The 26,750-nt window shown below is 56.5% G+C and overlaps 3 protein-coding genes across 5 annotated transcripts; all 3 read left to right on the plus strand.

Moving 5' to 3' along the window:
* Nucleotides 1-64: 64 nt before the first annotated feature.
* On the plus strand, nt 65-3,686 carry ALDOC (aldolase, fructose-bisphosphate C). The gene is made up of 9 exons (XM_075561333.1): nt 65-219; nt 1,268-1,410; nt 1,497-1,708; nt 1,822-1,876; nt 1,955-2,115; nt 2,226-2,309; nt 2,549-2,723; nt 2,848-3,047; nt 3,190-3,686. The coding sequence occupies exons 2-9, from the start codon at nt 1,299-1,301 to the stop codon at nt 3,283-3,285; spliced, it is 1,095 nt and encodes a 364-aa protein (XP_075417448.1). The 5' UTR covers nt 65-219; nt 1,268-1,298; the 3' UTR covers nt 3,286-3,686.
* Nucleotides 3,687-5,400: 1,714 nt separating this feature from the next.
* Nucleotides 5,401-16,671, plus strand: PIGS (phosphatidylinositol glycan anchor biosynthesis class S). Of its 2 annotated transcripts, none has more exons than XM_075561334.1 (12): nt 5,401-5,555; nt 5,801-5,940; nt 6,022-6,133; nt 8,009-8,098; nt 8,398-8,489; nt 9,897-10,104; nt 10,334-10,476; nt 11,243-11,369; nt 12,637-12,782; nt 13,558-13,658; nt 15,043-15,253; nt 15,749-16,671. In XM_075561334.1, exons 1-12 carry the CDS (start codon nt 5,519-5,521, stop codon nt 16,022-16,024), a joined length of 1,683 nt encoding a protein of 560 aa, XP_075417449.1. In that variant the 5' UTR covers nt 5,401-5,518; the 3' UTR covers nt 16,025-16,671. The 2 variants fall into 2 exon arrangements, with proteins under 2 accessions (XP_075417449.1, XP_075417450.1); XM_075561335.1 differs by having other exon boundaries at nt 11,243-11,357.
* Nucleotides 16,672-17,452: 781 nt separating this feature from the next.
* On the plus strand, nt 17,453-22,689 carry UNC119 (unc-119 lipid binding chaperone). 2 transcript variants are annotated; one of them, XM_075561338.1, is made up of 5 exons: nt 17,453-17,752; nt 20,859-20,972; nt 21,473-21,575; nt 21,836-21,891; nt 22,108-22,689. In XM_075561338.1, exons 1-5 carry the CDS (start codon nt 17,539-17,541, stop codon nt 22,218-22,220), a joined length of 600 nt encoding a protein of 199 aa, XP_075417453.1. In that variant the 5' UTR covers nt 17,453-17,538; the 3' UTR covers nt 22,221-22,689. The 2 variants fall into 2 exon arrangements, with proteins under 2 accessions (XP_075417453.1, XP_075417451.1); XM_075561336.1 differs by having other exon boundaries at nt 17,458-17,752; nt 21,719-21,891.
* The last annotated feature ends 4,061 nt before the right edge of the window (nt 22,690-26,750 follow it).

Raw genomic sequence — 26,750 nt, forward strand, 5'->3', positions numbered from 1 at the left:
CTCCTTCGCCCGGCCCCGGGGGCGTGGCCCGGACCGAGGGCGCCAGTCCTGGGAGGGGGCGTGGCCGGGGCGGCGTCTGTCCCGCCCCCCGGGGAGTCACGTAGCGCTGCGGCATCCGCACCTCTATTTACACGAGCCGGGGCTGGAGCTAACGCTGCTGCAGACCAGACCTGAGCTGTTCCCGGGCTGCCGCGGCCGCTGCCAACTTGCTGCGCACAGGTGAGGCCCCGCGAGAGGCAGGCGGGGGCTGCGCAGCCTCCCTGCTTCCTGTTATCCTTGCTCGGCTCCCTGGGGCATCTGGATGTGCCTTCTCCGCTCTCCCCCAGCCTCCCTGCCGACTGCCTCTCTCTCCTGGTGCCCTCCACTCCCTCCTGGACCTCAGTTTTCCTAATCCCAAATCCTCTGCCTTCCAGAGTTTTTCTTGAGGCCAGTCTCTTCCAGGCGCGGTCTGTACCCTCCTGGTTCTCCTGCCTCCTCTGCCTGCGCCTCCTGTCTAAAGCTTCCCCCTGGCCCCTGCATCCCTCCTGCCTATTCTGTGCCCTCTCAGTGCCTTCCTCCTCAGCCTCCTGGCACACAGCCCTCTGAGTGTCAGAGGTCTAGAGAGCGAAGTGCCCCCACTACCCATCCCTCCCTGCACACAGGGCACTGGGATAGCCTAGTCTCTCCAAACTAACCCAGCAGCCCTCTTCCCCTCTGCTCTAGTGCAGCCTCTAGGGCCACCCTCCGGGTCTGCGGTGGTGAGAGGCATCAGGTAGAGGCACTTTGGGGTCTGGAACAGAAGAGGTGATGGAAGCCTGTGCCACTCCTACCCCCCACTTGCTTGCCCCCTCCTCCCAACCTGAGCCTCCAGATGCTGAGGGGAAGGGGCAGAGTGCTGGGGGCGCTGCTGAGAATGGGAAAAGAGGAGCTAGAAAGGCCAGTATGTATGCCAACCTCAGGAAGGGACTGGATTTCGCTGGAGTGTGGGTTGGTCCCCTGCACTGGATAGCAGTTTCACCAGACCTGTGGCTCCAGGGTTGCTCACCTCCCCACCCCCACCCTGCGTCTTTCCCCCAGGGGCTGGGAAGGGTGCCCATCAGCACAAAAGGCCATGTGGGAACTGGGGCTCTTGAGCCACTAGCTGTCCAATGGGTTTGTGCCACTTTTAAGCCCCGGAACCATGCCAAGGACTGCTCTGTGCCCAGTCCCATGCTGTGGGGACAGGCCTTTTGGCCCTTCTGGCCAGGAGAAGAAGCAGAGGAGGCAGTGGCTCTTGTCTCCATTCCAGAGAGCCATCTCGATTCCAGAGAGCCGCCGCCATGCCCCACTCGTACCCAGCACTCTCTCCCGAGCAGAAGAAGGAGTTGTCGGACATTGCCCTGCAGATTGTGGCTCCAGGCAAAGGCATTCTCGCTGCAGATGAGTCTGTGGGTAGGTGGGGGGCTGGGGCTGGGTGGGGTGGGGGTGTGCAGGAAGCACCGGGGATGGCCTTGCTGCCACTGCTCCTTCATCTCCAGGAAGCATGGCTAAGCGGCTGAGCCAAATTGGGGTGGAGAACACCGAGGAGAACCGCCGGCAGTACCGCCAGGTGCTGTTCAGTGCCGACAACCGAGTGAAGAAGTGCATTGGAGGTGTCATCTTCTTCCATGAGACGCTCTACCAGAAAGATGACAACGGCGTCCCCTTTGTCCGTACGATCCAGGACAAGGGCATCGTCGTGGGCATCAAGGTGCAGCCACTGGCCCAGGGAGGCGTGGGAGGGGGTGGTGTTAGGTTTGGAAAGAGGTGTGGTGGAGGGATGGCAAGGTGGATCCTGCCTGAGGTCCTGTGTGCCCCCTAAAGGTTGACAAGGGTGTGGTGCCTCTAGCCGGGACTGATGGCGAAACCACCACTCAGGGTAAGAGCCGGTAGGCTTTGGGTGCTGGGAGGTGGGAGAAGGAGGGGCAGGATGGTGAGGCTGGCCCTGTGCCTGCAGGGCTGGATGGGCTCTCAGAACGCTGTGCCCAATACAAGAAGGATGGTGCCAACTTTGCCAAATGGCGCTGTGTGCTGAAAATCAGTGAGCGCACCCCCTCATCACTTGCCATTCTGGAGAATGCCAACGTGCTGGCCCGCTATGCCAGCATCTGCCAGCAGGTATGTGTGTACGGATGGGTATGGAGGGGTGTCTGGTGGGTGTCCTGCACCTGAGGGGGAGAGAGTTTCAGGGCTTTCTCCATCCTACCTACTGCCTCTCCCACCTGCAGAATGGAATTGTGCCGATTGTGGAACCCGAAATCCTGCCTGATGGAGACCACGACCTCAAACGTTGCCAGTATGTCACAGAGAAGGTGAGTCTGCATCTGGCCCAGCCACGTACCCAGGGGACAGCTTGGCAGGAGAGCCTGTTCCCTATAACCCCTGGCTCAGGCGCAGGGAGGCTTTCCTGGTCCCAGAACGGGCCCGTGGGTCTCGGCATGTACTGAACTTTCCTGATCTGTCCTCCTCCAGCCCCCATCAGAGAGCAGGGAGTGGTAAGTAGACTTGGCTCAAGGAACTCAGCGCCTTAGAAACCTCCTCTGATCCCCAGGTCCTGGCTGCGGTGTACAAAGCCCTGAGCGACCATCATGTTTACCTGGAAGGGACCCTGTTGAAACCCAACATGGTGACCCCTGGCCATGCCTGTCCCATCAAGTATAGCCCAGAGGAGATTGCCATGGCAACGGTCACTGCCCTGCGTCGTACTGTGCCCCCCGCCGTCCCAGGTACTGGCTGGCTTCAAACCTGCTTTCTCCTTATAGTCCATCTTCAAGGTCATGGTCTCCCAGGGTCTCCTGCCCTGAGAAAACGGGACTGGCCAATCAGATTGTCTTCTGCCCTTCACCCTAGGTGTGACCTTCCTGTCCGGGGGTCAGAGTGAAGAGGAGGCATCGCTCAACCTTAATGCCATCAATCGCTGCCCGCTTCCCCGGCCCTGGGCTCTCACCTTCTCTTTTGGGCGTGCCCTGCAGGCCTCTGCACTCAATGCTTGGCGAGGGCAGCAAGACAATGCTAGAGCCGCCACTGAGGAATTCATCAAGCGTGCCGAGGTTAGGAGCCAGAGGCGGGAAGGGGGGTGTAGAGTGCAGCTGGGCAGGGTGCAGTCCCAGAAACTGAAGTTTGGGAAGGCGCCGAGTCCAGCTGCTGGCCCTTACATACTTCTTTCTTCCCGCTGCTATCTCCGTCTCACAGGTGAATGGCCTCGCAGCCCAGGGCAAGTACGAAGGCAGTGGAGAAGACGGTGGAGCGGCAGCACAGTCCCTCTACATTGCCAATCATGCCTACTGAGCACCCAGCCCGCCCCACCCCGCCCCGCAGCCCATGACCTGGCCACCTGCACCCAATCTTGCTTGTAGTTATGACCCAGGCCAAACAGCCATGAAGAGCAGAGGGCTTCCGTTCAGAGCCGAGTCTCCATCTCTTCCCTCCCCTCTCCCATTGCTGCTCCTGGGACCATGGATGGGAGACTCTGGAGCCTCTGAGGCTGAGGGCAAGAGGCTGGGCTAGAAGTCAGAGCAGACATGCCTGGGTCTTTGTGTAAACCCCTTGCTACTTCCCCTCGATGGGGCAGCTTCTCCTTGGGCTCGCCTTCTCATCTGTCTTCTCTTCTGGGACCAGAGGGCTGTGTCCAGCCCTGATTCATGCCCTGAGTGCATACCGTGTAGCCAAATAAATGGTAGCAAACATGCTACTCTGTCTGTCTGTTTTCCACACCTAATTGCCACCCTCTGGTTTCTGACCTTTGCTGAACCTCCCTCGGGGCCCTCTGACTGGGCATAGAGAGGCTGAGTGTCAAGTTTGGGCTTTAATTTCACAGGGAAGGGATACCATTCAATCACTATCACCAGCTCAGGCTATTGCCTGTTCATACCCAGGCCCAGGCCCAGGCCCGTGGAGGGGCAGTGTGAAGGGCACATCAGGGCCGCCAGGCTAGAAAGGAGGGAAAACTAATGCAAGCCTCCAGGCTAGGAGGGCAGCTGGGGAGAAGAGAGGCGCAGGTGGGAGCCTCACAGCCTGACGGTGGCGAGTCCTATTTGGGGGCCTGACACATTCAGAAGGGGAGCCACAGCCAGAGCACCTGAGCTTTTTTGCCCAAGAGAACACCCAAGGCTCTAGTTACTGCTGGGTCTAGGGCAAGGGACCTAGGAGATGGCCAGGTGCTACAGCCCACTCCCATTGGGGAAGAAACAACAGGGTGGGGCCTCAATGATGGGTCAGTTGGCTAGAGTTTAAGGTAGCTGAACACCTTAGTCTACATCAGCAGATTAGCAAGACAAAGCGATAAAAGAACATACTGGGTGGGTGCCCTGTGAACCAAGGCAACCCGGCTGCACCCAGTTAATCACTACTGTGGGCGTGTAGGCCTGAACTTCCACTGCCTTTGAGGAGCCTCTGACTCAGAGGGCAGGGTAAAACTGCCCCTTTGGGTTTCTAAGACTTTAAATCTTCATGGGAGTACACAGTTTCATCTTTTTTTGTGTGATAGGCAGTTGACCTTGATGGTTAGCAGCGCAATGTGTCACCCCCTCCACACAGTGCCTTTGGTAGGATCCCTCCAGGCCCTGTTGGATTCACTCTCCATCTGCTAACTCATTTAACCTAACAATCCTGTCGAGTAAGGGTTATTGCTTCTATTTTAACACGAGAAAACCTTCACAGAGGTTAATCAACTTGCTCAAAAATCACTCCGGAGTAAGTGAGGATTCAAACACCCTAGTGGGTGATCAAGATATCAAGCTTGTTCTTACTCATTTTCAAGATTAAATCTTTTTTAGTTTTCGCTTTTTATTATGAACTAGGTGACGTTTTAGAGCACACCAGCTTTCCATTCAACAATTCGTACGTCGTATGTAGTGTCTTTGATATCATCCACCGCAGTCACCACAATCTAACATCACATCCCACTTTCTCCCTCTGCTTCCCATTTACATTCCTCCGGGCCTTCTGAACTGTGCTCTTGGGGATGAATTTTGGAGCTTTTTAAGTATCTAGATTTTGGCATTTTGGAAAGAAATTCAAAGTGAATTCAAACACTGCACTGAGTGGGCCAATTGTGTGAAAAGTTGCTGACTTGCCACCTCAGTGTTCAAAGCAGAGCACAGGGTGCGCCAAACTGGCAGCTCTAGGCAGGGGTGACAATGTTAGTGATTGATGACTTAGTGCTTTGAGCCGCTGTACGCAGATGCCTGCCTTCTACTGATGAGAAAACAAGCTCACAGCTGTGAAGCAGTTTGCTCTCGGGTGCCTAACTAGTACCTGACTGCAGCAGAATTGCATTCTTAATTCCTGTGTGCTACAGGTACGCGGGAGTTGAAGCGGGCGGCCAGGGTCCCCAGCGCGCTTCCTGCGCCCCCAGGTTCCCGGCGGGGCTCCGCCCACTTTCGCCGGCTAGTTCGCGCGCCCGCCAGTCGGCAGTGTTGCGCGCGTCGGTGGTCGTGGCCCCGCCCTCTTCGTATCGGGCTTCCGATTGGCGGAGGCTCGCGGCCCCGCCCCCTGGCGGCTGGAGCGGCCGGGCGCAAGCATGGCGGCCGCGGGGGCCGCCGCTACAGACGTAGTAGGTACGGTGGTCCTCAGTGGGGGCAGGGAGGGGCGGCTTAGGTTCGCGTGGACCCCAGGGCGGAGCGCGCGACTGGGGAGGGCGGTCGCGCAGACGTGGGCGCGGGGGTGCCCCCAGACGGGGCTTCCTGCAGACTTGAGGCGCGTTGGTGCGGATCCCTACGAGCGGGGCCGAGGGCCTGAGCCCCTGTGCCGGGACCGGGCCGGCCTCCGAGCTCCGTGCTGACGCCTCGGTCGGTGCCCCCAGAGGTGATCCGGGGGAAACGCGCTGCCCTCTACTTCGCGGCTGTGGCCATCGTGCTGGGGCTGCCGCTCTGGTGGAAGACCACGGAGACGTACCGGGCCCCGCTGCCCTACGCGCAGATCAGTGAGCTGAATGCCCTGCAGGTGAGGCTCCGGAGAGGACGCCCGGGACCGCCCACCGGCTGCGTGGGGGCTCGGCTGATGGCCCCGGCCTCCTCTCCCCAGCTCCGGCTCATGGTGCCCGTGACTGTCGTGTTTACCCGGGAGTCGGTGCCCCTGGATGACCAGGAGAAGCTGCCCTTCACTGTGGTCCACGAGAGAGAGATCCCTCTGAAATGTGAGTCTCGGGGCCGGGCTGCCCTTCCGGGGCGGCGCTCAGGCCAGAGGTGGGTTGGGTAAGAAGGAACCTGGGTGTCCCATCAGGCTAGTGACGGCCTTCCTGTTAAAAACTTTCTCAAGGAAGAAAATTAACGCACTGCCCGACATTACTGCCGTCGATGCTCATCAGGCGATAGGAGGAAGTGGGATGTGATCGGAAAAACACAGAGTTTGGGATTAAATTGGGTTTGAATATGTGCTGTATTCCATTTAATATTAAAGACTTTACTGAGTATTAGGTGATTTTCTTAGCAAGGATTTGGGGTGAGTAAAACTGATAATGGTTTCAAGTAGTTCATGGTGGAATAGGAGAGAAAGACATTCAAGAAATTACAGGAGACAAAAACCAGGGATAGCATTTAAGAAAGAATGTCCCCCTTACCCCCACCCCCCAAAAAGAAAGAATTTTGGGGAGGAAAGAAAAAGAAGGTGTTGAGGGAAGTAATTTTGAACCAGTTAGTTAACGCAGGGGTGACAAACTGGCGACCCCCGGGGTAATTTTTTGTGGCTCGCAATGCTCTGAAATAAAATGAAAATAGAAAAAAAATGTTATGAAGAAAATAGTGCTTAGGGGAGATTGAGGCAATACCATACGCACAATTCCCTCGTTAACCCTTTAACCACTGAAGACGAGTCTACTCGTGCCCCAGTACCTTTCCTGGGGCCTGTGAACGTGTATAAACGCACTGACTCCGTTCTGGCACCATTTGGAAGCGAAATGTCTGCCACTTTCAGTGTCACGTAATGTAAACAGATCCCAATAGCTAAAAAGTTAAAAAGAGCACTCTGGATTGTGCTGTTATGAATCATACCTAGCGGCAGTGCTAGTTAACATTTTTAGGGGGAAGCCATTACGATTGTGCATCACCTTTGTCAGCTGTCCAACATTTTGTGTTTTTTATTAGTTACTTTGTTATATTTTCCCGGCACAACATAAGAGGTAAGTAAAAACTGGTAGAAGGAAAGTGTTGGCAAGTTTCAGGTAAAAAAATAATTGTAGTTTTATAAACACATTAAATAAAGTAAATGTTTAAATAAAAGCAATTATATAGTGTTTTAATGATCTTATCCATATTCCTGAATCCTCACTTCAAAACATAAGTTTTATAAAATTTGTAAATGTGATGTGGCCCGCGTTTTACTTGAGTTGGACACCCCTGAGTTAGAGGATGGGTAGGATCGAGGGTCCTGCTGGCACAGAGGTTGAAGCACACACGGTGAACTGAGAGCTGGGTTCAGACCTACCAGCCACTCAGCAAGAGAAGGATGTGAGTCGGCTTCCATGAGGACAGCCGTCTTGGACACCGTCTGGGGAGCTCTCTGTCCTATAGGGCTGCTGTGGGTTGGAACTGACTGAATCGCATTGGGTTTTGTTTGTTTTGTTGTTGTTCCACTTTTGCTGATGCAAAGATCATTTGGTGAATAAGAGAGGAGCTAGCAGGCTTCCCTGTCTGTGTTTTATCGTTGTTGCTTTTTCACTGGCGTCACTGGACCAGCGTTGAGTATTTTGCCCTGGAGTGTGCACTTTTGTTTTAATCAGGGACAGGTCCTTGGATTTGCTAAGTATTGGGGGAGTGCTGGTGGGGCAGTTCTGGAGGCCGTTCTCGAAATGATAGTAGTAGATTTCCCAGCTGGAGGACACACCAGTGTGGGGCAGAGAGGCGGGAACTGGGGCAGGTGGAAGAAGTGGGGTGCTGTGTATTTGATAGCATTCAAGCGAAGGCCCTCTTAGTGGGCTGAAGCTCATCTACTTGCTGTTCTCAGACACTGGACAGTGTTAGGGCTGAGGGGTGGGGATGGGGGACAGGATTCTGAGTCTTCCTTTCCGCCCCAGACAAAATGAAAATCAAATGCCGTTTTCAAAAGGCTTACCGCCAGGCCCTGGACCACGAGGAGGAGGCCCTGTCGCTGAGCAGCGTGCAAGGTATGGAAAAGGGCAACCATGCCATTTCAACGTGAATCTGTTTCCTTCCTGCTGTGCTCTCGAAGGGACAGTTTTCCTATTGTGGCTTCCAAAGTCCCTCTGGGAAAATGGAACAAGGCTCCTTATGATTCGGGTTGGGACACTGAGGGCCAGAAGTGGAGCGGTTGCGTCACATCTTGCCAAAATGTCAGCTGGGTGTGAGTGGGAGGTAGCAGGGTGGCTTAGAAACTCAGTAGGAGGCCGGGGAGGAGGATGGGGCCACATTTTTCTCCTGCTACGTCACCTGCTCTTGTCCCTAGAGGCAGAAACCATGTTAGCTGAGCCACAGCAGCAAGTGGAGGGGTCCCTGACTGTGTACATCATCTCTGAACACTCCTCTCTCCTCCCGAAGGTAGGGTCAGCAGCGAGGGGTGGCCTTGCATGGTCTGTCACCCAGTCCCCTCCTGACCACATTGTTGCTCAGCTCTTCCATTCGCTGCAGACACGCACTGTATGTAAATGGAGATTCTTTCTTGGACTCTGGGCCTTTCTAAATCCAAGACCCAAGTCAGGTATATGGTGAAGGTGCCCATGACAACTACATACAAATCAGTAGAATTAAAAAGAAGACAGCTGGCTTGAGTGGGTGTTTCGAATACAGGCAATGCAATTAATGACGTCCTTGCCTTTTGAACAGAAAGCGGGGTGGGAGCAGCTATTCCACGTGCCATTTTCTTTTTAAATGCACACTAAGGAAATAGGCACCTCCTTCCAAAGGATGTGATCCTTTGAGAGGACATCTGTGTGTCCCCCAGCCTGCAGGATAGCAATAGAGTGGGAGCCCTGTGCCACCCCACTCTCCCCCGCCCCCCCGTCAGCCTAAGGTGACCACCTGTATGGCAGGTATCTCTCTCTTGTTTTTTTTCTCTCTAGCCTTTTATCATGCGTGCTGCATCTCTAAACAGCCTGCTTAATTTTACCTGCTTTTGAGCTTTACATCGACGGCCGTGCTTCTGTACCTTGGACTTCGTGTTTTGTTTTTAACTTTGATTTGATTCCGCGCTGTATCTCAGAGCATCAGCCATGATACTCGGGGCAGCAGAAGCGGATGCTTCCATTTGTGCTTTAATATTTCCCTGTGAAAACCAGCCCCACGCATCCATTTTGTTGCTGATGGCAGTTGGGTCCCTTCCAGACTTTTTACTACTAGAAGCGCTGTGAACAGTCTTGTCTCTGCCATGTGTCATTTTGCAGTGTTGAGCTTTGCTTAGTATGTCGCGTCTCCGTTTCTTGCTCCGCATGTTGCCCGAGTTTCCTTTTCTGTATTTTACCAGTCCCCTGAAGGGCTGGCGGGTTTGGATGCTCTCTAGTTCTCTGTCAACTGGGGAAAGAAAAGAACTTTTCCTGAAACTAATGAAAACACTCACATGTGCCCACAGCTCAGAGCTGCTGACTTACTGACCCGCTGTTAAAGAGGAGCCCTGATCGCGTAGCGGTGACACCTCGGCCTGCTAACCGTGAGGTTGGCAGTTCTAAATCACCGGTCGCTCCTCGGGGGAAAGATGAGGCTTTCTATTCCCCTAAAGAGTTGTAGGTCGGAAACCTGCAGGAGCTGCTCAGCCCTGTCCTACAGGGTCACTCACTGCGAGTCAGAATCGACTTGATGGCAGTGAATCTGGTTTGGGGTTATGAATGCAGAGAGAGAGAGAGAGGTGCAGGCCTGTTGGTCAATGGCAGAAGGTCCCATTCTGACAGACAGGAACCAGAATATTCTGCTTCCATAAGCCATGGCATCCTGCCCTTTGCTTGCTCCTCATAGGACATGATGAGTTACATTGGGCCCCAGAGGACAGCCGTCATACGGGGGCTAATGCACCGGGAGGCCTTTAACATCATCGGCCGCCGCATCATCCAGGTAGCCCAGGCCATGTCTCTGACTGAGGACGTGCTTGCTGCTGCCCTGGCCGACCACCTTCCCGAAGACAAGTGGAGCTCCGACAAGAGGCGGCCTCTCAAGTCCAGCTTGGGTAGGGGCATCGTTGGGCTTTGCCATGGGAAGGAAGAGGGGGACTCGGTATGTAGATTATTCTCGGGCCTCAATGTTTTCTTAAAGCACCAGCTTGATCCTCCTTTTGGCTCCCTGATGGCCCCTGGCCCCGGGTCCAAGAGAAGCAAGTTCACTGCAACTGGGGCAGGCCAGCTGCCTCCTCCTTGAGTCCTCAGGAGCCTCTGATCTCCTGGACTTCTGTTCTCCAGGCTATGAGATCACCTTCAGTTTGCTCAACCCAGACCCCAAGTCCCATGATGTCTCCTGGGACATCGAGGGGGCTGTCCAGCGCTACGTGCAGCCCTTCCTGAAGGCCCTCAGTGTGGCCGGCAACTTCTCTGTGGACTCTCAGGTGAGATTGGGAATAAGTGGCGATTTCCTCCTGGCGACATCGGTTTTGTTTTCCAGAGTCCATGCGCATGTAAGGTCCATGAGGGAGGGTAGTGGTGTCTGCCGAGTCCTGGTGTGTGTGTGTGTGTGTGTGTGTGTGTGTGTGTATCTTGAGGGCAGGCTCTAGTGTCTTTCTCACCCCTCCTCGCTGCCCCTTTTCTGGAGGGCTCCTCCAGGGCTTGTGAACTAGCCTGTTTGGTTATGGCTCTCTCTCGAGGGCCGTTTGCCCACTGTGCCTGGATGCTATGCTAGCAAGCAACCTTCAGGAATGCCATTCAAAGAAAACGGCTTCCTGAAATACGCTCGTGATGTTACGATCATGATACCGTGGAGAATGCAGCTGTCTCTGTCACACAGGCCCCTTTCCGTGCCACCCTGGGAGACGTGTTTGCCAGGCATTGGGGGTGGGAAGAAAGCGGACTGGTTTCACGGTCTTTCCTGGGCCCTGGGTGACACGCCTCGTGGTTCACGCTGCGAGGAAGTGGGTGACCGTCGTAGTTTGTAGAGCGTGTCTCTAATAAGCACCATCTTTGCCCCGGGCCTCCTAGTTGCTGGGTTGTTTGTTTGTTTGTTTTCCCCTGCAGGTATTTTCCTGCAGTCCCGATCTTGCTGCTTGTATTTCGCCTGTACTCCTTTATCTCTGTAAGCCACCTCACATCTCTGACTTGTGAGGACACAGGGAAATAACTCCATAAACCACAACACCCCCCCCCCCCATTGCTCCACAGATCCTGTACTACGCCGCCCTGGGCGTCAATCCTCGCTTTAACCCAGCTTCCTCCAGCTACTACCTGGCTGCGCACAGCCTCCCCCATGTCATCAATCCTGTGGAGGCCCGCCTGGGTGAGCTCCTGGGTGGGTGCCCAGCCAGGGAGGGACTCCTGAGGGCTCCTCCAGTGACCTTTCCAAGTTGGGTTGCCTGACCGAGGAGGTTGGAGAAGAGCCGAGGAGTCAGGTCTCTGTGTTAGAGATGAACTTGGGGGACACTGAAGACTACTTTTTCTCTCTTTTTTTGAAGCCACTCAAACTACTACTTAGGTTTGAGGGATGAGGAATCTGAAGGAGTTTGTTTTTAAAGAAACCAGCTGTATTTTCACAGCCCCTCTCAAGACATGAAATCAACAATGTTCCTATTAAAACCAAAGGTCCTTGTTACTACGTTTTTATAATGCTATCTTTGATAACTCTGCCCCTCCTATCCGAAAGCATGTAGGGAAGATGATTCCCGGCTCTTAGAAGTGAGTGGGCCGGGCCTCTCCCTGAAGGGAGGAGAGGGCAGGAAGGTGTGGGGAGGCGGAGTTTGAATCAGCAGTGTTGCTGAATGAGGCTGGGGTGTCTTGAAGCCGGGACTACCGTGCTTCCTTTGGGGGGATGGGGGTAGACCGAGGAAGGGTTAGTGTGACCAAGAACTGTCATGCAGGCTAGCAGAAGGGGCATATCCTGCACTGTAGACTGTAGGTCAGCGTGGACCTTGGCAAAATCGTTCTTTGAAGAAGAGTATTTCCCCAGAAGGGAGCTGTGAGCTTCGTTACAGTAGAGTCAGCGAGCACGGACACTCCAGGAGCCCCCGTCCCTACATGTGGCCGAACTGATGACTTGGGTCAGGCCCAGCCAGCAGCAGGGGCCCCATCATCCGGAAGGGACCACGTGATGCCGATGGATATTAATGGACAGTCTGTGGAAATAGTGAGCAAGGAAGTGACACGAGGTCATGGTTTACTCTGAAGCTAGGGATGATAAAGCTAGTGCAGAGTGCGGCAGAGGCCAGGAGAAGCTGAAAACAAACCCAGCCTAATAGGGCCCCCAGGCTGTCAGTCTGTACAGGAGCACACTGCCCCGACGTGCTCCTGTGGAGTGCCTGGGGGTTTGAACTGCCAGCCTTGCAGGTTAGTAGCCCAACGCGTACCCCACCGGCCCTCCTAAAAGAGCCAAGGAGGTCTTTTCACGGAGGGTGCTTCCCAGGGGCATGGCACTTCACCCAGGTGGCAGGCACCTCCTGGGAGACTACTGAGGTCCTCCGCCACCGAAACCTAAGACTAGAGGTTACCAGTGTTGGGGGAAGTGAGGCCAGAGTTCGCGGCTGCCCTGGCACTGAGCTGCCCTTCCCTTCTCTCTGCCACAGGATCCAGCGCGACTTCCTTGTACCCCGTACTCAACTTCCTGCTCTACGTGCCTGAGCTCGCCCACTCCCCCCTCTACATCCAGGACAAGGATGGGGCTCCCGCAGCCACCAACGCCTTCCACAGCCCCCGCTGGGGGGGCATTATGGTGAGACACCCACTGCAGAGCCCAGGCTTCAGGGACCGATGGATGTTCCCTCGGGAGTCCTCTGAGGCCTGGCCTTTGGGAGGGGCCGGCACTGAGGAGGTGGGCAAGCTGCACTGTGTGTCCCGCTGCTCGCCACTCTCTGGCCAGCCCAGCCCTTCTCATGGTGCAAACCAGGCCCTTTCGTACTTCGCAGTTTGCACTGACAGGGCTGCTCTGTGTTTATCTTAGTTCTCGGCTCTATTTGTGGGAATCTTGCAAGGTTCAGATGCTTGCCTGCCCTTTAGAGTGGGAGTTTTTCATGGCTGAGAACTCTAAAGATTAAAAAAACAAAGGTTTTTTGGTTCCAGGCCCTTTGAGGGAATCATTGAGGTGATTTATGTAAATTCCTAATAGTTGTGTGTGCCGCTGAGTTGATTCCAACTCAGAGCAACCCTGTGGGACAGAGCAGCACTGCCCCGCCCCATAGGTTTCCCACGCTGTCAGTCTTCGCCACCGTGCATTGCCCGGTCCTTTCTCCCGTGCACTGACTGCTGGGTTCCAACTAGCTGGACCCCTAATTAGTAGCTTCGGCTCGCCTTTCTCCCAGGGGCTCTCGCTGCCTAGGGAAGCGCTGTGTGCACAGTCCTGACGTGCTCTTGTGACAGCCTCCTTCCCCATTCCAGGTGTACAATGTGGATCTTCGGCTCGCCTTTCTCCCAGGGGCTCTCGCTGCCTAGGGAAGCGCTGTGTGCACAGTCCTGACGTGCTCTTGTGACAGCCTCCTTCCCCATTCCAGGTGTACAATGTGGATCCCAAAGCCTATAATGCCTCGGGGCTGCCAGTACGAGTCGAGGTGGACATGGTGCGAGTGATGGAGGTGTTCCTGGCTCAGTTGCGGTGAGGCTGGGGCGGGGTGGGGGGGCATGGCCTTTGAGAGTCTGAGCACACACAGCTTGGCTCTTGAGGGGATTGCAATCAGAGTGACGTCTTACCTTCCACAGCCACCTGCCCTGTGCTTAGAGCCACTGGGAAGCCGGGACAGCTTTCTAAGATGCGCTTTGTCCTTTTTCTAAGCAGAACTGCTTGCTCACAGTGAAGTCAAGTTCACGAGGCATGATTAATTGTGCCTAAGAAAATAGTGGTTACTTCTGTGCTAACTGATTGAGAATAGCTGTAAAAGGCCCTGGGAGAAAGACGGGCTTCCTACTCCCATAAACAGGAAACCCACAGGGGCAGTTCTACGCTGTCCTATCGGGTTACCCTGAGTCGGCAGTGAGGTTGGTTTGGTATGAAGCCGTATGTGGAGGAGTCTAAGGCTGTTCCTCTGTGCTCATCAGAAAAAGGGTATGTTTCTGATTGATTAGCGATGTCTGACTTGGGTATCGGTTTAGAGAGGCCCAGCACCTGTGTCGTTGATAACATTTACACCCCAGTGGCCCCTTTAGAAGGTAGAGAAGGATGAGAGGATTAAACGAAGTTGGTGTCTTAGCTATGTGGTGCTGTCATAACACAGGCAGACACCTTTAACAAACACACTGAGTCCCTCACAGTGTAGGAGACTAGAAGTCAGGGCGTCAGCTCTAGGGGAAAGGCGATAGTCTTTGTCAGCTCTGGGACCAGGCCCTTATCTCCCTCCCCATCTGTGGGCCCAGCAGTCCATGGAGACCCCTCTGTTTTGACATCCATCTGCCTCGGGGTCTACTAGGTTCTCGGTGCAGGCACCCTGGGTCCAAAGGACTCACTCTACCCCTGCCTGTACTTTCTTGGTGGTGCTGAAGCCCCTCCTCTCTGCTTGTTGCTTCTCTGACCTTTTATCCCTGTGTGATAAAAGTTGATGCAGACAGGGTTGTGACCGGAGTGCTGCTCTCCACTCGGACCCTACCTCCTGAACACACTGAGGTCAGGATGTTTCACACATCACAAGATGGAGGAGGATTACATCGGATCATGATGTGGAGGAGAAACCACACAATGTTGGGAAGCATATTGACGGATACTTTTGGGGGACCCAGTCCAGTTCATGACAGCTGATGTTATCAAACGTTTTATTAGCCATGGGACCTTTCTTCCAATAAGATCTTGGATGGATAAGACAGAAATAGGTGAACACAGACATTCTGATTTGGGGGAGTGAGATGTGAGGCTCTGGATAGCTTGGGGTTCCTACTCCCCGTGGTTCCAGGGACGAAAGATAGGGCTCAGTGACTGAGATATTTCAGGAACCTTAGCCATCTTCCGCCTCTGTTCTCAGTCATCGTGTTCTTCTGGGTCCTTTCTATAGGTTGCTCTTCGGGATTGGTCAGCCTCACGTGCCCCCAAAGTGCCTGCTGTCTGGGCCGAAGAGCGAAGGGCTCATGAGCTGGGAGCTGGACCGGCTGCTCTGGGCCCGGGCGGTGGAGAACCTGGCCACGGCCACCACCACCCTCACGTCCCTGGCACAGCTTTTGGGCAAGATCAGCAACATTGTCATCAAGGACGATGTGGCATCTGAGGTACGTGGGCAGGGCCTGAATCCTGTGGGTTGTAACGGGCAAGGTCAGTGACGGTCAGGGTGTGAGCGTGGGTATGCTGCCCTTGAATGCCCCAGCTTCCCTCTAAAGTAAGGTGACCGGACATCCCGATTTTTTAACAATTTTTCCTGCGTCTCGCTGCATTTTTAAAAAGTCCCGATTTTTGGAAAGAATGCACGACAAGCTAGGGTATACAGTTTTCGGCTGCCATGTGGCTATTTTGCTAGGATATGAGTTTTATCAATGGTGTCCCACTTTACCAGTGTTAAAATCTGGTCACCTTACTCCAGAGGGCAGTCCAAATGAGAGTGCAGCGTGTCCAGTAGACACTGAGAAGATACTTCCAGAGCCTTTTATCTTGATCCCGGTTTTCCTGGTGAACTCCAGGCCAACTTCCTGGGGACTGAAGGCATGTTAAGGCCCAGCCTCCCTCCCACCAAGCCCAGGCCTCCTCTTAGCCCTCTCTCCCCTTGCTAGGTGTACAGGGCAGTAGCTGCAGTTGAAAAGGCAGCCGAGGAGTTGGCCACCGGACACCTGGCCTCTGCCTTCCTCGCCAGCCAGGAAGCTGTGACGTCCTCGGAGCGCGCCTTTTTTGACCCTTCGCTCCTCCACCTCCTCTATTTCCCTGATGACCAGAAGTTTGCCATCTACATCCCACTCTTCCTGCCCATGGCCGTGCCCATCCTCCTGTCCCTGGTCAAGATCTTCTTGGAGACCCGCAAATCCTGGAAGAAGTCTGAGAAGACAGACTGAGCAGGGTGGGAGGTGTTAGGCTGCCAGGCACATGATAATTGGGGGGTGGAGAAGGACTCTCTCCAGCTGCCTCTGTCCCTGCTCAGGAACCAAAGGGCCACCCTCCAAGCTGCATCCATGTTCCTTTCCCCTCAGGTCACCTGCCTCCCCCTCTCACATTCTGTTGAGCCTAAGTGGGTGGCATCGTCTGGGGCACCGTATCTGGCTTGAACTTGAAAGGCTCCAGACACAGGCAGGGGCAGCTCGCACTTCTACCCTGTTCTCAAGGTAGCGCACTCTTATAGAGAAAGCCCTGGGGGATCTCCCCACCCCCACCATTTTCTCTAACCCCTCAAGGAGAAAGCCCCAGCCCTGCGTGGCCCCCGGAAAGGGCCAGGCACAGATCACCTCAGGGGCTCCTCCCTTACCCTTCCTGGCTGGCCACACCGGGAGTCCTGAAGGCTCCTGGCATGTGGCAGAGGCTTGGGCAGCGTGGTACAGTGGGGAGAGTCCTGGACTCCTGGCTCCTGCACTGATCATCTGGTGAGCGTCCTCCGTTGCTAAGATGGCACTAAGGTTCATGAGGAGGTTGTGAAGATTAGCTGGACGAAGCATGTGTAAGAGTGTCTGGCACAGACGAGGCTCTCAATAAACCGGTTGACTATGAATTGAAGTGCTATGAAATATGCTTACATTTCAGTCCGTCTTCACGGAATTCTGTCACCATTACCTGGGATCTGATCCTCCTGGACTCACAGGTCTGCCTTACCAATAATGGCCCCTTGCTGCCCCGCTGCCCTGGAGTGCCTACACCCTTGGGCTTTTAGGCCTCTGGTGCGTCGTGTTGGGCCTCTTAACTGCAAGGTCAGCAGTTTGAAACCACCAGAGCCTCCTTGGGAGAAAGTGTAGAGTGTACACTGCCCTGCAGGACTGGCATGGACTCGATGGGGGTGAGCACGTCAGTGTTTGAGCAGGAGACTGAGAGAATGGTTGATACCAGCGAAAGCCCCAGGTTCCAATTCATTCAGCTCAAGAAAAGGAAGTTATTACTGGGTCCTGCTCAGTGTTGGAGGATGATAGGGAAAAGTTCCGCCTTGCCGTAGCTGATCCTACACGTCATTTCGGGTCATGTCTTCGAAAAGCCTGGGCCGATCGGTTCCCCGGTGGGGCGGAGGCTGTGCTAAGGGCGGGATGGGAGCAAGGCCTCAGACGGGCAAGCCTGGGGCCAGGCAGGCGGGAGGGACTGGGGCGCCAATGGGAGGAGCGGCGCGCGGGAAGGAGCCTCTCCTCCGAAGCCCAGGGCCAGCCCTGCGCTCCCCAGCCGGACCCGGTCAGCGCCGAGCCCGCAACCCGGTGGGCGCAGCCGGGTGGGCGGGGTCCGCGCGAGCCCACCCCCGGGGCGGGGCCGGAGGGGCGGGGCGGTACCTGGGGCCCCGGCCGGGGGCGGGGCTGCGGACGCTTCCCCCTTCCCGGCTCCAGCCGGCTCAGGCGGCGGCGGCGGCGGCGGCAGCGGGGAGCCGCGGGCCCTCGAGGCCATGAAGGTGAAGAAGGGCGGCGGCGGGGCCGGGCCGGGGGCGGAGCCCGCGCTAGGGGCCTCGGGCCCGAACGCGGAGCCCAGACTGGAGCCGAAGTCGCCGGCGGAATCCGAGGCGGAGGCGGAGGCAGGCCCCGGGCCCAGGCCGGGGCCGCTGCAGAGCAAGCGGCGGATCGGGCCGGCCGACGTGCTGGGGCTGCAGCGGATCACGGGCGGTGAGCACCAGCGAGGAGCGCCCAGGCGCGGAGGGGGGCCTCTGGGCGCGCGCAGCCGGCCCCCGCCCCCTTCCAGCCTCTGCCCTCGCCTCCCCTCCTCTCCCCTCCCCCTCCGGGTCCCCTCCCCTACGTTTACTCCTCTCGCCAGAGGTCTCCAGGCCCTCCCCTCCCTGCTCACCCCTCCTCTTCCTTGGAGCTGTGTGCATTTGGGGGTTCAGCTCATGGAAGGTGGGGAGCGGCCTGGCTGCGCTGATGAGGCAGTGTGCCCTCAGCCCCCACCCCTTGAGGCTAGGTGGTGCCCCGCCAGGGAACCTGGGGCCAACCCCCTCCCCAGGAGAGAAACTAGGCTGGAAACTTCCATGGGCTAGTTCTTACCCCTCCCAGGGAGTGGGGGGCTGGTGCCCCCATCTTGGACCAGGGTCTGCCCTGCTGCAGGACTTACCATCAAGGGAGGCCTTCTCTGTCCACCGTGATTAAGCGCCGGACTGGCTGAATTTGAGTCCCAGCCTTATCACACAGTTTGCTGTGTGACCTTGGGCAAGTAACTTCACCTCTCTGAGCATATTTCTTCACCTGTAAAATGGGGATAATCACAGCAACCTCGGAGGGTCACTGTGAAGGTAAAATGAATCCTCTCCACTGTCCACAGTGCCCAGTACGCCGCGCTCTGTAAATAGAAGTCTCGTCAGCACTGGAGACAGATAACTAGACATTCAGGGGCTCATCGTGGGCAAAGGGCATGGCAGAGGAGGGCTGAGCCCTGAGGAGGAAAAGGCGTTTGAGAAAGCAGTAGCTCTCCACCTCGACTTCGCTGGGCAGCGGGCCAGCTCTGGTTCCCTCAGTGAGAGGGACTGCAGGGCCCCTCTCCGTGGGGCTGGGAGACAGGAATCAGAATGGACCTGAATCTCTGAACTGCAGGAGAACGGAGCCTGGGGCCTCCAGACAGCTGTGGAGGGGACCATGATGGCAGGCCTGGACCTGTGCACTTGTGTCCCTGAGGCCCCCTGTTCCTCCCTCCTCTCCAAGTCAGGCCGCAGCCATCCTCCGCCGGCTCTCTGGAGAACTGAGCTCCCTTGCCCAAGCAGGCCCTGGTGCCGTGAGGGGGTCTGGACCAGGCTGATGTTGGTGCCACTTGGATTCAGACAACTGCACCACTGGGGATTCATCTTAGCTCCGGGGCAGAACTTGCTCAGAGGCTGTCAGGAGCTCACATTGACCTGCCTAAGGTCTTGGTAACTTTGGTAATTACAAGGCCCCCAGCCCATGTACCAACCACCACGTGTCTCCTTGTGTGGGGGAGATTCATGGCGTGTCGAGATGGGGCCTCTGAGTAGGGGAAGTGGGGCTTGGGGGAGCCTTTTCCCCTGCATAATTGAGCAGGGGCCTAGGGCTCTGTGCGCTGCCTGGTCTTTCCTGACCCTAATCACCTAATCACCCCGGTCTGAGGATTACTGCTCCTGGATGAGCAGGTCCTGAATCCAGCTTAGGAAACTATTTGTGGCTGAAGGGGAAAGGGGAGTTTTCTTCTGAGCCCTCTACCCCTGCCCCCTTGTTCCGGCTGACCTTGGGCCCCAGGCCTCAGCCCAGTTCCGAGCCTTGGGCATATCCCCGCTCCTCACCTCCTCTCAGGACAACAGGAGAGGATAGATTGAGCTTGCGCTAGACAGACAAATGGAACGGCAAGAAGTTGAGACAGGTGGGAGGAAGAGCCCCGCATTGCACAGTGGGGGCTGGGAGGTGGGTCACTCGACTCCGTCCAGCCCTGTCACCTGCCTCCCTTGCTCCGTGTCTTCTCCATTTCTGGACTAGTATTTTTGTGAAGACTCCCTTTGCACAGGATGGGGCTGGGCATTGCCCACTCTCAACCTCTTCCTCTCCCCTCCTGGCAGCACTGGCTCAGGCCCCTTCTCAAACCTGTGTGGTCCATGGCTGCCAGGAGGGCTTCCTGGAGGGGGCTGCCCTAGGTGTGGGAAAGAGGCAGGCCTGGGAAATGGAGAATAGGACTTTCTATTCACTTCCTCTTCCTGCCCCAGAGGAATAAGAGGTAGCCCAAGGCCTGGGGTGACTTCCGGGCTTCACCGCCAGGGGAGTCTGTGGTGCCCCGAGGGCACTGAACTGCCCGGTACACCTCTCTCTTCCTCAGTTGCTGGCCAGGGCCTCCCAAACACTTTCAGTTTCCTCTGCAAGAGCATTAAAGACTGTCACCTTCCCCAGCTGCCTCGGCAGGACCCCTTGCCACTCCTGGTTCCCCCTCGCCCTGGCCCTGCACGCCCTACTCCCCCTACCCTGATCCACATGCCCAGCCACACCTGCCACACCTCCTCCTGGCCAGGCTATGAGAGTAGGGGAACACTCAACTCTGGGGGCTGGTTCAGAGCCACAGTTGCAGAGATGATCCCCAAGGGACCTTCTTCCCTCTCCTTGGTGCGAGACTTCCCCCTACACATAGAGGTCAACAGAGGGTGGCTGCAAAGTCGCCCCCCCCCCGCCCCCCAGTATTCCAGCTCCTCTGCTCAGGGCTTGAGTTAGCAGAGCTTTGGCTAAGCTGCTTACATGAACTGGACTTAGATAAGCTGCTTATAGGGAGAGGTAGGGGGGTGGGTGCTAGAGGCTGCTCTGAGGAGAGGACAGGAAAGCGGTTCTTCTGCCCCAGCGACACCCACAGCGGGAAAGTCCCCTCAAGATCAGCGGTGGCCTGATGCATGTATAGATAGTCCCAGGGGTGCCCTCCCACAGCGAAGCTGTGTCACCCCATCCAAGTGAGGGGTCTTCCCATTCGGGCTGAGAGATGCACTTCAGACAGGAGACTCTGAGATGGGAAGGAGGGTGTGCTGGACCTGACTTTGTTCTCCAGTCCTCTCTGACCTGCCCCATAATGCGCCCCACAGGCCACTAGGACGAGACTGTGCGTCCCCGCACTAGACCCCAGTGGCAGAACTATGTGTCTGCCACACTGGAGGACTCTCCCAGGACAGGGTCTCCATTATTTGGGGGAGAGTAATAGTCCTTAAGAGTCAGAGCAAACTATCCAGGGATCCCCCAGAAGCTGAGCTGGTGGGAGGAGCTTTGGGGGCACCTTCCTTGCTCAGTGACCTGTCTCCCCCAGACTACCTGTGCTCCCCTGAGGAAAATATCTACAAAATCGACTTCGTCAGGTTCAAGATTCGGGACATGGACTCAGGCACTGTCCTCTTTGAAATCAAGAAGCCCCCAGCCTCAGGTGAGAGGGATGGGCAGACTGTCGGGGCGGGAGGTGGGCAAGCAGTGTGGGAGGCTGTCCAGGGAATCTCGTGGCCACCAGTCAGAACTAAGCTGGGGTTTGAACCCCAGCGTTCTTGGAGAATCTCCAAACAAGTAGTCTTCTGGGGTGGGGGCGCTGGGTCCCCCTTTTCTTTCCTATCTGTCTTGGGAGGATAGTCCTGCCCCTTCAATCCCTGCCAGCCTGCCCCCTGCAGGCTACCTTGGGAAAGGCAGTCCCAGGGCCCCTTGGCTTCAGGGCTCCCTGTGGCCTAGCAGCCACACTAGCCACTGGGGATACACTGGCCTAGAACCCAGTGACAGGCCCATTCATCCAGTGCTCTGCATCCTCTCTGTGCTGCAGAATCTCCTGGAGAGATTGAAGAAAAAAAAATACAGCCCGCTGGGGGCCCTGGGGAGATCCCTGGGTGGGCAGGGGCCCCAGCCTGAAGCCCACTGAACCCCAGCTGGGGTGCATTGCAGAACGGCTGACAATCAACCGGCGGGACCTGGACCCCAATGCTGGGCGCTTTGTCCGCTACCAGTTCACACCTGCCTTCCTCCGCCTGAGGCAGGTGGGAGCCACGTGAGTCACGGGGCCATCGGGGCAGGTGTTGGGTGGCCGGGGTGGGGGCGGGAGGGAGCGAGCCCTTCCTCCTGAGCCGGGCTGCCTGACTTGCAGGCCAGGCTTAGCCTTGGCCCCCCACCCCAACCCCTGGCCCCTCTCAGGGTGGAGTTCACAGTGGGAGACAAGCCGGTCAACAACTTCCGCATGATCGAGAGGCACTACTTCCGCAACCAGCTGCTCAAGAGCTTTGACTTCCACTTTGGCTTCTGCATTCCCAGCAGCAAGAACACCTGCGAGCACATCTACGACTTCCCGCCGCTCTCAGAAGAGCTGAGTGCGTGGGCAGCAGGCCCCGGGGCGGGCTCCCTTTCCCTCCCACCTGGTGCCCCGGCCACCATCCCCGTGTCACTTGCAGGGAAACTGAGGCTAGGGGAGCTGTCTGGGTGGATCTGGATAAGCTGTCACTTAGCTTATATCCCCTCCTGGGGCCCCTTGATCATCCTGGCTCCGGCTCCTGACCTTGGCCCTCCTGGCCCGGCCTCTCTTGCAGTTAGTGAGATGATCCGTCACCCATACGAAACGCAGTCTGACAGCTTCTACTTCGTGGACGACCGGTTGGTGATGCACAACAAAGCCGACTATTCGTACAGCGGGACACCCTGACTCCCCAACTGCCCCCTGCCCCCTGAGGCTCCGTACTGGGCCCCTGACCAGGGCCTGTTTAGCACCCACCTCTGGAACCCAGGGCCTCTGCCCGGGGAGCGCTCCAGGGCCCCGTTCCCTGAGAACAGGGGGCCTGGGACCTAGGGTGGGCTTAGGAGGTGTGTTAACGTCCATGTCCAGGAAAGCCTCCTGGGAGCCTCGCTGGCCCTCTCGGACCCAGGTTTCAGAAGAGTGCCCCCTACCCAGGCTGTGACTGGGCCAGAGCAGGGCGTCCTGTCCCCCACCTGCCACCCCACAGACAAAGCTCCTTGGGGCAGTCTGCCCGCCAGACCACCAGCGCCTGGGGCCAGCTGCCACCCCCCAGTGCTGAGACACTGCCTGAGGTGGGGGGAGGGACCGGCCCAGGTTGTCGTCTGTGTAGGGGCTGGAGCAACTGTATATAGTTTTCAATAAACTCTTCTTTTCTCGGGTTGTGGGTCCGTGTTGCGTGACTGTGGGGAGTGGCCCCCGGTCCCTTTGGCCCTCAGAGTCCTCGTATCTCCTCATCATGTGCGCTTTGCCCCCACACTCTGCATTTACCTGTGGGGCCTGGGAAGGATTTCTCCTTTGATGTAGAAGGAAACGGAGGCTCTTCAGAGGGCAGTTTGGCCCAAAGTCACAGTGAACAAAGACACGGGCAGAGACGTCCAGGGCAAGAGGGACTGGGTGGTGGCAGGAGGTGACTTTGTTTATTCTACTTGCCCTGACCCAGAAACCACTAGGGCCAGTGGGCTGTGCTGCTAGCCACTGGAGAGGGTAGACGGCCCTGCCGGACGCCTGGGGCCACCCTGTCCTGAACTGCTCTGGGAGCTCCTTGGCTAGATCAGCTCTGCCCGGGGCCTTCTATCCCAGGCGCAGATGCAGAGGAAGGCCGGGGACTGAGGCAGGTGGAGGGCTGCCCTCCAGGTTCCCCTCCACCCTCTACTGAGTTCTGGGGAGCCCCTGCTGGGCGTCGGGACCAAGCTGAACTCGGAATTGTCAATTGTGTGAGCCATCGCCCCCAGGATGCGTCAGACCGGACACTCACGGAGGGAGAGTTCTGGGAAGGAATCTTGGAGGAGGCGGTCTTGTATCATTGGGCCTTGGGCAGTCAGAACTTGGACCAGGGACCTGGGCACAGGAAAGGGCACAAGCAAAGGCTTCGGGGCAGGATGTGAGGGGTACTTGGCGAGAGCAGACAAGCAGGACAGACGGCTGAAGGGCGAGGACGCTAAGGTGCCTTAGGGCTTGAGGGCTGGAGCTGCCGCTGAGGAAGGTGGGAGCCGCTGGGGAGGGCGAAGTGGCTTACCTGCTCAGAGGGCATCTGGCTGCTGGGTGGAGGTGGTCCAGAGGATGAGTCTAATAATAGCCAACACTGACTGAATGCTTGATGTGTTGCAAGTGGTTACGGTGTTTGGCTGCTGATGAGAAAGTTGGAGGTTCCAGTTCACGAAACTCCGAAGAAACACCTGGGCATGTTCTGGAAAACCAGATGTGGAGAACAGTTCCACCCTGACCCAGATGGGGCCACCATGCCTTGGAATCAACTTGGTAACTTTTTTTTTTTTTCTAAACTTGTCTCAACTCAAAAAGCTCCCTATCATTTCTGAGCAAGGCACCATTAGGCCTCTTTTATGTAAAACTCTTTGGACCTGTCAGGAGAGACCAATCCCTGGAGAAGGACGTCATGCCTGGTAAAGTGGAGGGGCAGTGAGGAAGGAAGGCCTGTACAAGATGGACTGACAGTGCCTGCCCAATGGGCCACGCACAGGACCCTGCCGGGGTTCCTTTCTGCTGTGCATGTGCGTCGGAACCAACTCAACAACATGTCAACTTCAGGAACAGAACCGCTAACCGGCTCGGCCACGCTGCTGCAGTTACTCAGAGGCAGTGATGAGACTGATGGAATCCAGGCAGACCAGTGGTAGTCTGGGAACTAAGCGGCCTAGAGCAGCGGTTCTCAACCTGTGGGTCCCGACCCCTTTGGGGGTTCAAACAACCCTTTCACAGGGGTGACCTGATTCATAACAGTAGCAAAATGACAGTGATGAAGCAGCCACAAAATTAATGTTATGGTTGGGGGGTCACCACTACATGGGGAACTGTATGAAAGGGCCGTGGCATCGGGAGTTTGAGAACCACTGCCTTAGAGGCAGCGAGTGGCCTAGTGAGGCAGCTGGTGTAGGGATCCAGGTGGTGATGGAATGCACCTGAGAGAGGTCACTATCAAGGAGGCTGAGCTTTCTAAGGGGTGAGATTCCCAAGAGTGGATGCGGAGGTCGGGGAGAGGGGTTCAGTGGAGATGGAGGCCCTGCGTTGTTCCTGGGCACTGGGCTGCCTGAAGGTGCTATCACTGGACTTGGGAACCAGGTCAGGTCCCAGTGGGAGGGAGCGGATGACAAGCTGAGGTTGGGACTTGCTGTGGGAAGGCACAGATGTCTGCAGGAGCCGGCCAGGATGCGAGCGGGAAGGGACCTGGCGAAACACTGGCCACCAGAGGATTGCCGGAAACCGTGACCAGGAGATTTTTGTGAGCCCCCACTCGCTTTTCACAAGCAGGCAGCACGCTATGGATTCAGTTTTGCCCTCCCACACCCCACCCCCAAACAGGTGTTGTAAATCCTAATATCTGCCTGTGGTTATAATCCCATTTGGGAATAAGTTGTCTTTGTTACATTAATGAGACAGGATTGGTGGAGGGCGTAACTGGAGTCGATCGGTTTTTGAGATATAAAGAAAGAATAAAACAGGACGGCGAGTGAGATGGGGTGAGATAGATGCCAGGACACACAGAGAACTCGCAGGCATCAGGAAGCAAAAGCTAAAGAGACCGGGATCTTCTGCAGGGCGGACAGAGAGAGAGGCTTCCCCACAAGCCAGGGCTCTCGCTGGCGCCTAACTGGGAGAAAGTAAATACGTGTTTGAGAAACTAGGCACTGGTGGCAAGTCTGTTCCAGCAGCACCCGGCAACCAGACCCAGGGTCCTGCAATACAGTGCCAGCCAGCAGTGGCTCCCTCTGGCCCCTTGATGGGATAGGGCAGGTGTACATCCAGGGTGGAGGGAGAGGGAAGCACGGAGGCAGGCTGGAGGGGGTGTCTGGGGGCCAGAGGAGAGGCTCCCTCTGGAGTTGGCTGTCCTAGAAATGGGGGTAAGTGGTTAGTCAGTGGCAGTCGCTGGGAAGGTGAGGCAGGGGCATGTGAGCAGGAGAGGGGCTGGATGGGACAGGAAGCTAGCCAGGTATACAAGTACAGGGTTTTGTGATGGCCCAAGCCACCAGCTGTGGCTGTGGCAAGGCAGAGGGACCCCTCTGTGACCGGCTCACAACAGCCCTTGCCCTCCCTGCACGGCAGAGTAGAGCCAGCTTGGGGTTCCACCCTCAGGCAAGGATAGAGGCTTCTGGCTGAAAGCCTCATCCGGAGAGCAGGTGCCAAGCTGGAGCTCACAATGAGGAGAGGCCTGTCTCCCGTGGGCCTGCAGGAGGCCCAGCGGTGGAAGGCCTTGGTCCCCTGCCTCCTTTGAAGTCTCAGTGCCTCTGGCACAGGTTCTGCTGCTAATGGGGTAGCTTGCTGCATTTGGTTCCGGCACATTCCCCAGGAGCCTAGAGAATCCCTGGGCAGATGAAGGCGGGAGAGAGCGGGTGATGGTGGGGTTCGTCCTGACTCTGATGCTCGTGAGCTGTCAGCCTGGAGGGCCAGAGCCCTTGACCTCAGATTCTGTCTCTGGAGTGGGTCAGGCTTTACTGCTTTGGCTCTTTGGGGGTGTATGAGTTTCCTGCTTTAGGACAGACCAGAAATAAGCCCAAAGCAAATCCACAGCCATGCAGTCAATTTCAACTCCTAAGGATGCTAAGGGACAGGGCAGAATTGCTCCCTTTGGTTTCTGGGAGCAACGCTTTACAGGAGCAGACAGCTTCTTCTTTCTCCCCTAGAGCGGTTGGTGAATTTGAACCACAGACCTTGTGGTTAGTAAGCCCAATGCTGATGCCACCAACAGGAGAAGCCAAATACTATGACGAATCCGCATCTCATGCCCTCTACAGGCTGGCCTGCCTGCCAGGGGCACAGTGGGGCTGCCAAACCAGTGGTTAGGAATGGCAATACCCACCCAGTTAGGGTTGCTCTCCCAGCCCCAAAGCACCCTCCTGCTCCATGTGCTAGTCCGGGTCGACTAGGTACACTCCTATATGTAAAGAGCTTTATATCAAAGAGTAATTATATTAAGAAAGCACCCCAGCCCAGTCCAGATCAAGTCCGTAAGTCTGATAAATTAGCCCATATATCCGATACCAGTCCATAATTTCCTCTTCAGACTCACGCTGTACATGCAAGGATGCCGAGTGCCGGAAGCTCACAGGCCAGTGGGCGGAAAGTCTTGTGGATCCAGTGGCGGTGGAAGCATCTCAGGGCTGGCGTGATGCTCCTCACGGCTTGTCAACAAGTACGTGAAGCAAAGAGAGAGTGCGGCTCGCCTCTCAGAAGAAAGAGGGAGTTCCCAGAATCCTCATGAGAAGT

This window comes from Tenrec ecaudatus, chromosome 10, assembly GCF_050624435.1.
Source record: "Tenrec ecaudatus isolate mTenEca1 chromosome 10, mTenEca1.hap1, whole genome shotgun sequence".
Lineage (NCBI taxonomy): Eukaryota > Metazoa > Chordata > Mammalia > Afrosoricida > Tenrecidae > Tenrec > Tenrec ecaudatus.